Source organism: Eumetopias jubatus, unplaced genomic scaffold, assembly GCF_037043125.1.
Source record: "Eumetopias jubatus isolate StellerSeaLion01/CBP00866 unplaced genomic scaffold, mEumJub1_p1.0 scaffold_7, whole genome shotgun sequence".
In the NCBI taxonomy this organism is placed as follows: Eukaryota; Metazoa; Chordata; class Mammalia; order Carnivora; family Otariidae; genus Eumetopias; species Eumetopias jubatus.
In genome coordinates this window covers 117,987,322-117,999,639 of record NW_028274813.1, presented here as the reverse complement: position 1 = coordinate 117,999,639, position 12,318 = coordinate 117,987,322, and the positions used below count along the sequence as shown (strand labels likewise).

The 12,318-nt window shown below is 62.5% G+C and overlaps 1 protein-coding gene across 2 annotated transcripts in view; it reads left to right on the top strand.

Annotated features, from left to right (window-relative positions):
• Nucleotides 1-12,318, top strand: part of RASGRF1 (Ras protein specific guanine nucleotide releasing factor 1) — a 99,713-nt gene that overhangs the window by 71,427 nt on the left and 15,968 nt on the right. For both annotated transcript variants that reach the window (XM_028093791.2, XM_088024920.1), the window contains 8 exons: nucleotides 755-1,128; nucleotides 2,964-3,089; nucleotides 4,349-4,519; nucleotides 4,810-4,916; nucleotides 5,426-5,538; nucleotides 6,260-6,320; nucleotides 9,284-9,387; nucleotides 10,654-10,738. In XM_028093791.2, the coding sequence (XP_027949592.1) occupies nucleotides 755-1,128; nucleotides 2,964-3,089; nucleotides 4,349-4,519; nucleotides 4,810-4,916; nucleotides 5,426-5,538; nucleotides 6,260-6,320; nucleotides 9,284-9,387; nucleotides 10,654-10,738 (1,141 nt within the window). The remainder of the gene's footprint in view (nucleotides 1-754; nucleotides 1,129-2,963; nucleotides 3,090-4,348; nucleotides 4,520-4,809; nucleotides 4,917-5,425; nucleotides 5,539-6,259; nucleotides 6,321-9,283; nucleotides 9,388-10,653; nucleotides 10,739-12,318) is intronic.

Sequence of the window (12,318 nt, the reverse complement as noted above, 5' to 3'; positions counted from 1 at the left end):
GCCGGCCCAGGTGCCAGTGTCCTGAGGTGTCACTTAAACTGGCTTTGCTTCTTGGGGCATCGAGCCAAAGGACACCACCAGCCAGAGTGGGATAAGGAAGGGTTTTCCTTGCAACAAGTAGCAAAAACACCAGGGATGTTTCCCAAAGCTACGTCCCTCCAAAAACAATCTTGGGAAGTTGTAGGCAGAGGGCAGATGCATGTTGATGGAGGGGCTCGCGCGATGCAGCATTCACGGAAATTGGGGCAAAGCTGTCCTGAGCTGGCAGAGCCCAGGTCCGAGTTGAGTGAGGTCACGAGGCCGACGGGGGCTGGTGTCCTCAAGGCCCTTGCTCCTCCCGTTGATCCTGGGTGTGGGTGCTCAGAGGGGTTTAAGTCCTGTAAACACGACTCAGGAATGTGTGTCGGGTCAGTCTGGACTTCTGAACCGGCACTGGGAGTTGAACCACTGGTTTATTGCTCCTGAAATGAGGAGGCTGTCCCCCGCCTGGGAGTGCCTGTCTGTCCGCACCTTCGGTTCCCTCTAGATCACTACACCCTGGGGTCTGTTCTGCAATTTCAGCATCTCCCAGACAGCTCTGCAGGGAGTGTGCTCAGGCGAGCGGTGCCGGGTGGGCGTAGATCCCGAGGTGGCCTGGGCCCCCTGTGTCCTGCTGCCCCTGGACCTCCCCCGCCAGAGACAGGGGGACCCCAGGCCTGGGAAGGCAGCCAGGCCCACGCTCACCCTTGGTCGCCGTCTGCCATCCGCCCCACAGGTCGCTGGAACTCTTGTTCGCCAGTGGTCAGAACAACAAGCTTCTATACGGTGACCCTCCCAAGTCCCCGCGCGCCACGCGCAAGTTCTCCTCACCGCCGCCCCTGTCCATCACCAAGACGTCGTCCCCCAGCCGCCGGCGGAAGCTGTCCCTGAACATCCCCATCATCACGGGTGGCAAGGCTCTGGACCTGGCCGCCCTCAGCTGCAGCTCCAACGGCTACACCAGCCTGTGCTCGGCCGTGTCGCCCTTCAGCAAGGCCACCTTGGACACCAGCAAACTCTACGTGTCCAGCAGCTTTGCCAACAAGATCCCGGACGAGAGCGACACGGCCGCTGAGAAGCCTGAAGAGCCCGCGGCTCTCAGCAAGCAGAGTGAGTGGACGTGCGGGCAGAGCCACCCCTTCGGCCCCTGGCCCCGCCAGGCTCCCCAAGGACAGCAGGGGCTTGGGGGTCCCGGCCAGAGGGTGGTGGCCACACGCATGTGAGCCCCGCCTGCAAGGAGGCAGGCAGAGACCCCCAGGGCGTCCGATGAGCGGTTCCGTGGTCAGGCTACCTGACGGTGCGGTTTGTCCTGCGTCCCCGGTCTGTCCATCCATCTGCGGGTTGGGTCCTGGACCCGGGAGAGAAGAGGTCAGCAGACCCAGCTCCCACACCCCGGGCTTCACGGTGCAGCTGAGGAACAGGACCACACATGCACATGGGGACATCTGGTGTGCTTTGTTCGAGGGATATTCGAGGGGCCCTGGGGGTGGGCGGGGACGGGGTCTGCAGAGTCAGAGAAGGCTTTCTGGAGGGCCCAGGTTTTCACCAGAAGGAAGGGAGCATGATGGGACCGGCAAGACCAAAGCAAGGAAGCGCATTGTGTGTTCAGGAACCGCCTACAACTCGGTGAGGCTGAAACAGTGGGGGTGAGGGCAGCACAGAGACCAGGAGGGACAGGCCGCCAACCCCCTACTCTCAGAGCCCTCCTGACCATTCTGGAAGGGCATCTCCTTGGATGGTTGGGCTGGTTCTCTGTCTTAGTTCAGCTCAGGACATGTCCTGGGTGCCCCGGGCACAGTTTCGGTTAGCATGCGTGTGCATGCACACACACACACACACACACACCTGGGCTGGTTGGAACCCCAGGCCTTGAGGAAGAGGCCTTGGAGATAGACGTTGAAGATAGGCCGTCTCCTCTGTGCGTCAAGGGGCAGGGAGGGAAGCCCAGTGCCTGAGAGCCTGTCACCAAGAGAAAAGCCTGCCTCTCTGAGCCCCAAATGCCAGCCGGCAGGGGCAGAGGACAGGGCAGACCATCTGCTCTAAACCCACAGCGAATCCAGGCCTGTCACATTCCGAAATTTAACATGACTCAGTCTGAAAAGTGAATCTCCTAACAGGTTTCTTGACCAGTGATCGAGGGGCCCCTGAACCCGTCTGATTGTGCACCAAATTGTGTGTGTGCAGACGTTCGTTCCTAAAGAGAAAGCCTGTCTCAGTCTCAAAACGGTCACGTGTAATTTCACTCTCCTTCCAGTTGGGGAAACTGAGGACCAGATAGGTTAAGAGTTTTTGACCAAGATCTCACTTTGAACACAGTTCATCACTTTTCTCCGAAGCGTGTAAACCATGAGTCTCCCAAGGTTGGGGAGACTGTAAGTTATTACCAAAACCAGGACACTTTTGATAGTGACCAGAAGCGTGGGACCAGAGGCACAGAGCAGGACTTTCCAGGCAACGTGGCACAGATGGTCAGCCTAACTGAGATGCTTCACGCACATGCACACACTCAGACACATGCAGACACACGTGCACTCACACACACACACATGCACACAGAGACGTACACACGCAAAGGGTCACAGGGTATGGCACCTTGCCACTCGGAGTGTGGTCTGTGACCAGCCACACGGGCATCCCCTGGGGACACATTAGCAATGTGCAGCCCCGCTCCAGATGCCCCGAGTCAGCACCCACATCCTAACGAGGTCCCCAGCGGTGCCCGTGAGGGTCTGAGAAGCCCGGGTTGGAAAAGAGCCATCTTGGAGCCTCACGACCCCCGTTGGCACAGGAAAGGCTCTGACCACTCCCACGGCAAATAAAGCTGTCACGCTTCCTTCAGCCGGCAAATCCCAAACCCACTTTGTTCTGCTTCGGTCACTTATGGGCCTGAATTTCTAAAGGATTGACTACTGAAGGCACGTGCCATTATTTCTTCTCTGCCACAGGCTCAGAAGTCTGCGTGAGGGAAGAGTCGGACAGCGACCAAAACCAGAGTGACGACGGCGACATGGAGGCTTCACCCACCAAGTCGCCAACGACGCCAAAGTCCATCAAAAGCAAAAGTCCCTCAGGTACAGCTGAGCCCTCGGACGTTACAGGTGGATTCCAGGAGAACACGGGAGGCCCCAGCCATGAGATGGGGGGGGGTGGTCTCGCTGAGTGCAGGCCAGGGGCCAGGGCGCCGCATGCAGGGCTGCCGCTGTGCGTCACAGCCGGCAGGGTGATGGCAGGGCTCAGGCCACCTCTGCCCAGCACAGTCACCCCGACGCGTTACCAGACGGTGCGGCCGACGCAGGAGGGGCCAGCGGGGGGCTCGTTCACGGGACCCGGGTCCTTTCACGGTCAGGCGGCCTTGTGGAGTGGCCAGGTGGGTCCCAGTCACGGACCGAGGGAGGAGACCCCAACAGGTGCTGACAGCCCCCACCCACGCCTGACTCCTGACCCCGAAGGGTCTCGGGTCCCCACTTGGCGCTCCCCTCCCCTCCCAGGGCGGCCCCTCCCGCCTCCAGCCCATGGACTCCCCGGCCGTGCCGGCCGCCCAGGGAGACCCCGTGAGTCCCAGGGCCGCCCAGCCGTGCACCCACGGCCACGGCTTCTCAGAGCCACCGCAGCGCAAAAGCATCAGAACTGAGCTCCCTACAGCATAAGTACTGTGACTTCGTCTTGAGTGTGGATTGCTCTGCAGAGACTTAAAGATGGCATGACAGGTTTCCAGAGTCAGGGTCTATGGCCTTTACCGCTAAAAGTTAAGCATTATTCGGCACCGATGCTCCACGGAGCGCGACGCCGCGTACTTGGGGCTGTGCCCTCTCCTCCCACCGTGACATTCACTGCTTGGAGCAGGTATTGACGTCCCAATTGCGCAGAGACACGGCCACGTGGCGAGCCAGGCCTCGCTCCCCACCCAACCGCGCCCACGAGCCCGTCAGTATGAATTCCTGGTGTCAGGCGCTGGACGGGCTACATGCTCATCCCAAATAGGCTGAGAGCGTGAGGAGGCTCATGACGCCGTCCCCAAGCAGCCCGGGCCCGGCTGAGCCCCGGGGGTAAAGGAACAGCAGGGGTGTACGGGGCGCTGGCTGGGGACTTCTGCAGACCAGAGAAGGCGGAGGGAGGTGGGGGCTTTCCCTACCCCAAGACCGCCCTGGGGGTGGCACGCCCCTCTGGGGACCTGAGCAGGGCAACGGCCCCCACCTCTGCCTGCTAAGCCCCGGGACACAGTGAAGACAGGCTGCCCGTCTTGAGGCTGCTGCAGCGTGGGGACCCCCGGTTTCCCGACAGCGAGGGCTGCACCAGGGAAGCCTGAGGGTCGGTTTTGCCTCCTCCACAGAGTTCCCCCTCTTTTCCTACAACAACGGGGTTGTCATGACCTCGTGTCGGGAACTGGACAACACGCGCAGTGCCCTGTCAGCGGCCTCTGCCTTTGCCATAGCCACGGCGGGAGCCAACGAGGGCACCCCAAACAAGGAGAAGTACCGGAGGATGTCCCTGGCCAGCACAGGTACGCGGGAGGGGGTCCCCTCCCTCCGTGGGCTCAGCCCAGCTGCAGGCCGGCCACCCCAGCCCCGGGGAACTGTCCCCCTCCCGGTGTTCAGGGCTTGCTGCTCCGGGCCTTGGCCAGCACCGACCCCCGGCCGGAAGCTGCCCACCCGCCAACCATGGCAGTGGCCCAGCCATGGCAGAAGCTCAGCCACGGCAGTGGCCAGCTTCCCCAGGCCTGGGCTTTACATCCAGACGAGCACTGAGCCCCATTTCTGGCCCTCCTGTACCCTCTGTCCCCTGTGCCACCAGGGTTTCCCCCCGACCAGAGGAACGGGGACAAGGAGTTCGTGATCCGCCGAGCAGCCACCAACCGCGTCCTGAACGTGCTTCGCCACTGGGTCTCCAAACACTCTCAGGTGGGTGGGAGGCCCCCCCGTGCCGGCCCCCAGGAGCCGCTGCCCTCTGAGACCGCGAGCAGGACCGTGAGCAGGACGGCCTCGGGGACAGTGGGAGGGAGGGAGCCCAGGTGAGCCGTCCAGCACCCTCCGAAGGGGCTGCTCCAGTGTCTGGCCTGGGAGGGCACCAAGCACATTCCCGGGCCCCGGGGCTATGTCCCTCCACCTCTGCCTGCAGCAGGGGGCCCGGGGCTATGTCCCTCCACCTCTGCCTGCAGCAGGGGGCCCGGGGCTATGTCCCTCCACCTCTGCCTGCAGCAGGGGGCCAAGGAGGTTCGCACCCCCAGGGTCCTGGCCTCGGAGTGCAGCCGGCCAGGGGATGACCCTCGGTCTTGCCCAGAGTTTTACACCTAAGGGTCTCTAGGCTCCCCTGGTGGCCCGCCCACACGGCCAGGGCAAACAAAGACAAGGCAGGCAGCCCTCCGCGTGTGGCTGGACAGGGGCCAGGGCCAGCGTGTCTCCCCCAACAGGACTTTGAGACCAACGACGAGCTCAGATGCAAGGTGATCAGCTTCCTGGAGGAGGTCATGCACGACCCCGAGCTGCTGACCCAGGAGAGAAAGGCTGCGGCCAACATCATCAGGTATGGGCGGCCCCAGCCCTGCTGAGCCTGGCCCGCTGCCCGGGGCCCAGGCTCTGCCCCACACAGCCGGCCCCGGGCAGGGAGCCGGGGAGGCCCTTCCAGGCAGGCTGGCCTCAGGCAGGGGTGCGGGGGCAGGAGCCCTGAGCCGCCGGGGGGCCGTGCGCCCCGCTTCTGCCGACGGGCCCCCGGGCAGGCGGCCCATGTGTCCTTCCTCCCCTCAGACCTTGACACCCTGGAGGCAGGAACCACGTTCTCCCTGCACAGCCCCCAACTCCTGCCTGGTCCGTGGCGCCCGTCGCGGCCGCCGCTCCCTCCCGGGGCTGTTAAATCTTCACGGATTGAGGGTTCAGCTCCTCAGTCACATGAGCCACATGGCCACACACGACGCCCCCAGGAGGAGCGTTCGCACCGCTGCCCAGAGCTGTGCGGACGGGGCAGGCTCGCTCCTGTCTGCCGGTGCTCGGGGCATCTGCGGGACGGACAAGGGTTACGGTGTTCATCCCCGAACTCGTCCGTCTTCCTCCTGTGCAGACGGTGAGGCCAGGGGTCAGGAAGCTGAGTCCTGACGGTCAGGCCATCAGGGAGACGTCCCTGACAAATGGGCAGTGGGCTCCGGCTCGGGAAGCACAGAGCAGAGACGAGGCAGCCGCGGGTACCTGCCTGGGGAGGCGAGGTGGGGGTACAGGCTGCACGGGGCCCATCGCACCGTCTCGTCCCCTAGGACGCTGACCCAGGAGGACCCGGGCGACAACCAGATCACGCTGGAGGAGATCACACAGATGGTGAGCTGGGCTCCCGCTCACCGGGCCGTCCCGTCCAGCACGCGTCGCCCTGGGGCGGCCGAGCCGAGCACTGCAGATTGACTCATAGCTGCGTCCTGTCCGGGTCCTGGAGGCCAGGGGTTGGAAGTCAGGCGTCGCTGGAGGACGCTCCGGGGAGGGGCCTTCCTGCCTCTCCCAGCTTCCCGGAGCCCCGGGCGGCCCTTGGCGTGTGGCCCTGAACCTCTGATGTCCGCCTCCTTGTTCCAGGCGGTCCTCACTCCTGCGTGTCTCTGCATCACCTTCCCTGAGCATGTCTCTCCCTGTGTCTAAGCCCCCCTCTTGTAAAGACTCCAGTCCTGTGGGATCGGGACCCACCCCAGTGACCTCCTCTTAACCCGGGCACATCTGCAAAGACCCTATTTCCAAATCAGGTGACGTTCCCAGATACCAGGGAGTGGGACCTCAGCGCCTCATTTTGGAGGGAGGAAATTCAAACCGTCACACCTCTGCCCCTCTTCTCCTCACCCTCCGCTCACCGGCCCCACCCCAGCCCCCAACTGCGTGTTCTCTGCTCTGCGGTCCCTGCAGGAGGGGGGCCGGGGCCCCGGCTGGGGTTGGTGGGCTGCTCCTCTGTGCTGACCCCGTGCCAGGCTTTCATCAACAGCGGCAAGTCTATACCATCACCCCCGCGTTCACGATGAGGCAGCGGGGGTCTGGGGAGGTGAGCCGCCCCACCCAGGGTCGCGGTGTCAGAACTGGTGTTGGCACTCAGCTCGGTTCCGACTCCGGAGCAAGAGCTCACCCCACACCCCATGCTACCTCATCCCGAGGAGTCGGGGTGCCACTGGCCACCTGCCCAGAAATGTGGGCGCCCCGGGGAGCGCTGTGCTTGCCACGAGGAATGCGAGCTAATGGTGGCGGTTCACGCAGTGGAAGGGAGTGATGTGTGTCCCAGGGCCTGGCCCGGCCCACTTCTTCCTCCGGGTCAGGGGTGTGCCCCCAGCATGCCACCGCAAGCCACCCCAGAGCCTGGGCCCCTGCCACCATGGTGGCCAGGGAAGTTCAAGGCAGACTGGTTCTGACCGCCCCCCCGCAGCCCCACGCTGGCTCACTTCCCAAACTGGCGGCTTGAGCTCCGGTCGTTGCCCTACTCGGGGCTCACACTGAGGACTCTGGGGCCTGGACCCACCGCTCCCCTCCCCTCCTGGCTCCTGAAACCAGCTTTCCGGGGCCTGGGCATGGGCGAGGCCGCTCACGGGGAGCACCTAGGGGAGCACTTCCCTGTAGCGGCCCACCTCCTGCCCCCTGGGCGCAGCACTCAGCCAGGGGGGCCCCCGAGGCAGGAAAGCTGTTCCTGCATGCAGACACCACACTGACCCTTGGGGCAGGACGCCAGCTGTGCCCTGGGAGACGGGGCTGCTTCCTGGCGCCTGCCCACAGGAGAGCAGTTGCCCAATGGGCCAGCTGGAATGTTTAGCCCTCGAGCGCACGAGAGCCCCTTGCTCCCTGGCAAACATCCTGAGCTCTTGCAGAACAAAGCACCGCTGAGCTGCCCCCCAGCCCTGACTTGTTCCCAGAGCCCAGAGAGCCCGTGGGGGCACTTCCAGTGTGGAGGAGGCTCCAGCGGCCTCACCGGAGAGCCTAAGGGCTGCTTGCAGGGAGACTTTGCCTGGCCCTATGGCAGGTGGGGGAAGCTGTGCTTCTGGCCTCCCCTCCAGGGTCATCTTATTTCCTGGGTGACCAAGAGGGAACAGGGTGAGCAGCCTGCCTGTCCTTGCCCGGCCCCCACGGGCCTCTCCCTGGCCTAGGCCAGCCACAGGCCCTCAGGCCTGACAGTTCAGCCATCCTGGGCCCCCAGGAGGGTCCCTACCCCAAAACTTGCTGCTCCTGTCCCCACTTGTCATTCTGATGGCTTCGTGTCCCCATGCGGCTGCATCTAGGCTTCTGGCCCATGGCCGACTGCGTGGATACCCTTCCTCTACTTTCCTGCATTCCGTCCCTGCCCCGTCCCGTGGCTGGAGCTCCCTGAAGCCCAGGACAGTGATTTCTGGTCCTTCTGTGTCCAGTGTCTAGCAAGGACCCTCAGTGACTGTTTGCTGAGGGAGTGGGGGAGGGAGGCAGGCAGACAGTTAGGGGGAGGGCTTGCCCCCTCGCTCTGGCGTGGACCCCATTCCCTTGTAAGCAGTGCAGCTCTGGGGGGCTCAGCCCAGCCCTGGGGCCTCGGGGCAGGGTAGCTGGCCTTTCTGTCCCATGTGGCCTAGTTGGAGGTCGGGGTGGTTCTCGTTCCTGACCTCCTCCCTCATGGACACAGGCCCCTCCCACGGCCAGCCCCGGTGCTCCTTCCCCTCTCTTCTCCAGCTCCCTCCACCCCCTCCCGGATCCAGCAGACCATCCATGGGGCCTCTGTGGCAAGGACACTGGCCTCTCCATGTCCACCTTTGATCAAACCCCTGCCACTGGGGCCTTGGTCCCCCGACAAGTGTTTCCCAGGGACTTCCTGTGGCTGGGGGTGGGGGAGGGCAGGCGGTGGACAGCTGTAAAGGTGGTGCCCACGGTGGCCCTGGGGGCCAGAAACATGGGAACCCCAAGACGAAGGCCAGGCAGCCATCTTCTGGGTGCCCCGGGGGTCATCACACCTGTGAGTCCACACCTGCTGAGTCTTCAAAGGAGACGCTATGGAGCCGGCTACGTGTCCAGACAGAACCTGCGGGGAGGGACGGGTCACTGGGAGGCACAGCCGGGGCTCCAGGCCCAGTCAGCCCATTTCCTGCTGAGGGACGTGGGCCGCGCGCAGTCCTCTGGACGCCTCTGTGGTCTCGGTCGCGGCTGGGACAAGGCCGCCTCGTTGCCGTGTGAGCTCTGACAGAGCACAGGCTCCCGCCGACCCCTCCCTCCCCCACCCACCAGAACCTAGGCCAAGACCACGTCTGTCCGAGAAGCAGCCAGAAATCCAAGAGGGCTAACTCAGGACTTGCTCCCCTCAGGCCGAAGGCGTGAAGGCAGAGCCCTTTGAAAACCACTCGGCCCTGGAGATCGCGGAGCAGCTGACCCTGCTAGACCACCTCGTCTTCAAGAAGATCCCTTATGAGTGAGTGGGCGCAGGTGCCGGGCCCTCCGGGTCCTCCTCCCTGCAGCCGGCCTCGCTGCATCCCTGGGACCTGCGCGCTAGACTTCCCGAGCCACGTGCACTCTCCGCAGGGGGACAGAGACGTGGGTGTCCGCAGGGGTGCAGGAGGATCCTCTTCCCTGGCCCCAGGTTCTGCACGCAGCGTGTGAGTGTGCACGCGTGTGTGTGAGTGTGCACACGTGCGTGCCCCAGGAGTTGGGGGAGGTGGGCAGCTCTGGATCTTGAAGAAGCCCCGAGGTCTGGCATCACCCACGCCGGGCTGTAGTCAGTCTCCCCTGGGTGCTCCTGGTAGTTACACTGTTTAAATGAATTCGCACCACCTTCCTGGAGCTCCCAGCGTACCACCAACATCCGTTGACAGCCTCTCTAATAAGTGCACGGTATTCCCCGACGGTGCTCGGACCCATGGGGTGCTTTGCAGTTTTCACGTTTGTATCTAAAGCTGCGGTCAACCTCCTCGTAACCAAGTGTTTCTGAGTTTCTGACAACTGTCCGAGAATAGTTTCCCAAAATTGGGATCTTCGGATCTGAGCTCTGAACCGCTGTAGGGCCTTTGGTCTCTGCTTTCCGGAAACTCCAGCCGGCCGTCACCGGGTGGAGGGTGGCAGCATCTCGGACACCTGCTGCGTCTCCTGGTGAAGCCCGGTTGCTCTGGGAGGAGAAACAGAGAATCTTTTCAAACCCAGTTCACTCCCTCCCTGCCCACAGCACGCGGCCGGGGTCCCTCACCAAACGCAGAGCTTCCCCTGGGAGGCTCGGGCCGTCTGTGGCCTTTCCCCGTGGTCCTCCTCAGCAGAGCACTCGGCCGGCTTGGCTTGCGGGCTCCTTCCCCTTCCGCCCGTAGACTGCAGATCTTCCTCTCTGCACACCAGCCTGGGATGTGAGTTCTCCCCGTCAGGCCCGAGCTCCAGAACAGGACCAGCCGGCACTCTGCACTCCACAGTAGATGATGTGCCTCCCGCAGAGTCTCTCGTCTTGGCCTGGCAGCAGCCCCGTGGGGAAAGTGTGCTCATGTTCCCATTTCACAGATGAGGCCCTGAGCAGGGCCAGGCACAGCTAGACGCCAGCCCAGGATCCCTTCCTCTCTGGGGCTCTGCAGGAAGTTCCTCCCCGAGAAGTAAAAGCCTTTCAAAGAGCAGAGAAATCACAGCAAAGAATCAGATTCTCAGCTCAGAGAATCTGAGCAAGGCAGAGCTCATTGGCCCTGGGTTTCCTTACTTCCCACAGGGAGTTCTTCGGACAGGGCTGGATGAAACTGGAGAAGAACGAACGGACCCCTTACATCATGAAGACCACGAAGCATTTCAATGACGTGAGTACGGGGGCCCGGGGTCAGGGGGCAGTGCCTTTCTCTTCCGGGTTTTTCTGGAAGTGCACGGAATACCGTGCACTTATTAGAGAGGCTGTCAACGGATGTTGGTGGTACGCTGGGAGCTCCAGGAAGGTGGTGCGAATCTTTGGCAGGACCCTTGAGGTGCTGGGTGCAAGAGCGGGCCCCACATGAGGCACCGGACTCCTGTGATCTGTAGGCGTCAATAATCTCACACCGACTCTTAGTGCACCTTGTAGGCACAAGGAGACCAAGGCTCCCAGGGCGGATGCCTGGGGTCTCCTGACGAGTGTCTGGCTGGAGGAAGAGGTGTCCCGGCGACATCCCCAGGACCGCGCCGGCTCCAGGCCCCTCCAGCACAGGGCGCCGGCGGCTCCCGCCCCCTACGAGCCCCGAGGGCACTCTGAGCCGAGTCATCGCCCAAATGACAGCCCTTGGTGGCTGGATGCTGGAGCACAGGACTCTGCTTGTCCTGACGGTCCGTTCGGGCTGCCCGGGCAACACCCCGCACCAGGGAGGCTCCTTGGCTGTCGGGAGGAAAGGCAGGAGACCCCCCTACTGCAGCTCGGGGCGGAGCCCTGTAGGGAACCCAGCAGCAGAACAGGGGGCCCCTGTCGGAGCTGGAGAGAGTAAGTGGAGAAGGTGGGCGGGTCCCAGAAACACCTTCCCGCGCCCTCCCTGCCCCAGGGTGTGCCCGGGACCCAGGCGAGCCAAGGGCCAGGACACGACCTAAGCATCAGCGGCCTGTTTGCCTCATGCCGGCCGGTGCCCCGCGGGCTGCGTCATCATCATCTCGTTTAACCCCGTCTCTCTCACTTTATGATTGGGTAAACTGAGGCCCGAGGGGGTTAAATTCCATCCCCAACATTACACAGCAGGACAGCCTGCTTTGAACCCACGCAATCCACCTCCGAGGGCTGTCCTCATCACCACCTGGCACCTGGCCACCTCTCTTAAAAATCCGGCATTTCCACCAGACACAGAATGTGTGCCTCCATGACCGAGACCATCACAGCCTGCCACTGTTTCTAGACCTTTCTCTGATTCTTTGCCTCATTGAGTCCGACCGGGCTCTCCAGCATCAGGGCTAGAATGAGGGCGGGGAACCGAGGTGCCCGGAGTGCACCCGCCCTCGTGCCCGCGTGCACCCCTGCAGCCTGCAGCCCCTTAGGACGGAGTTGAGTGCAAATGTTGATAATGAACCTCAGTGCTGGTTCCAGAGCACTTCCCCTATTTCCACGTTTGGGATAATGCTTGTTTATGAGGTTAAAGAAATTCTTTTCCTTGTTTGCTAATGGTATTTACCACAGATAAATGATGAATGTTATCAACACTTCTTTTCACATCTATTGAGATGGGCCTACGGTTTACCCCCATTAGTCTGCTAATGTGGTGAATGCAGATTTTTCTCTAATAGTCAACCACCCTCACGTTCCGGGGACAAACTGACATGGACGTGGTATGTTAAACAAATGGGCGTGTGATTTTCCTTCTTGTATTGTCTGTATCTGGTTTTGGTATTGAGATTATACTGGCCTCATAGAATAAGTTATAAGATACTC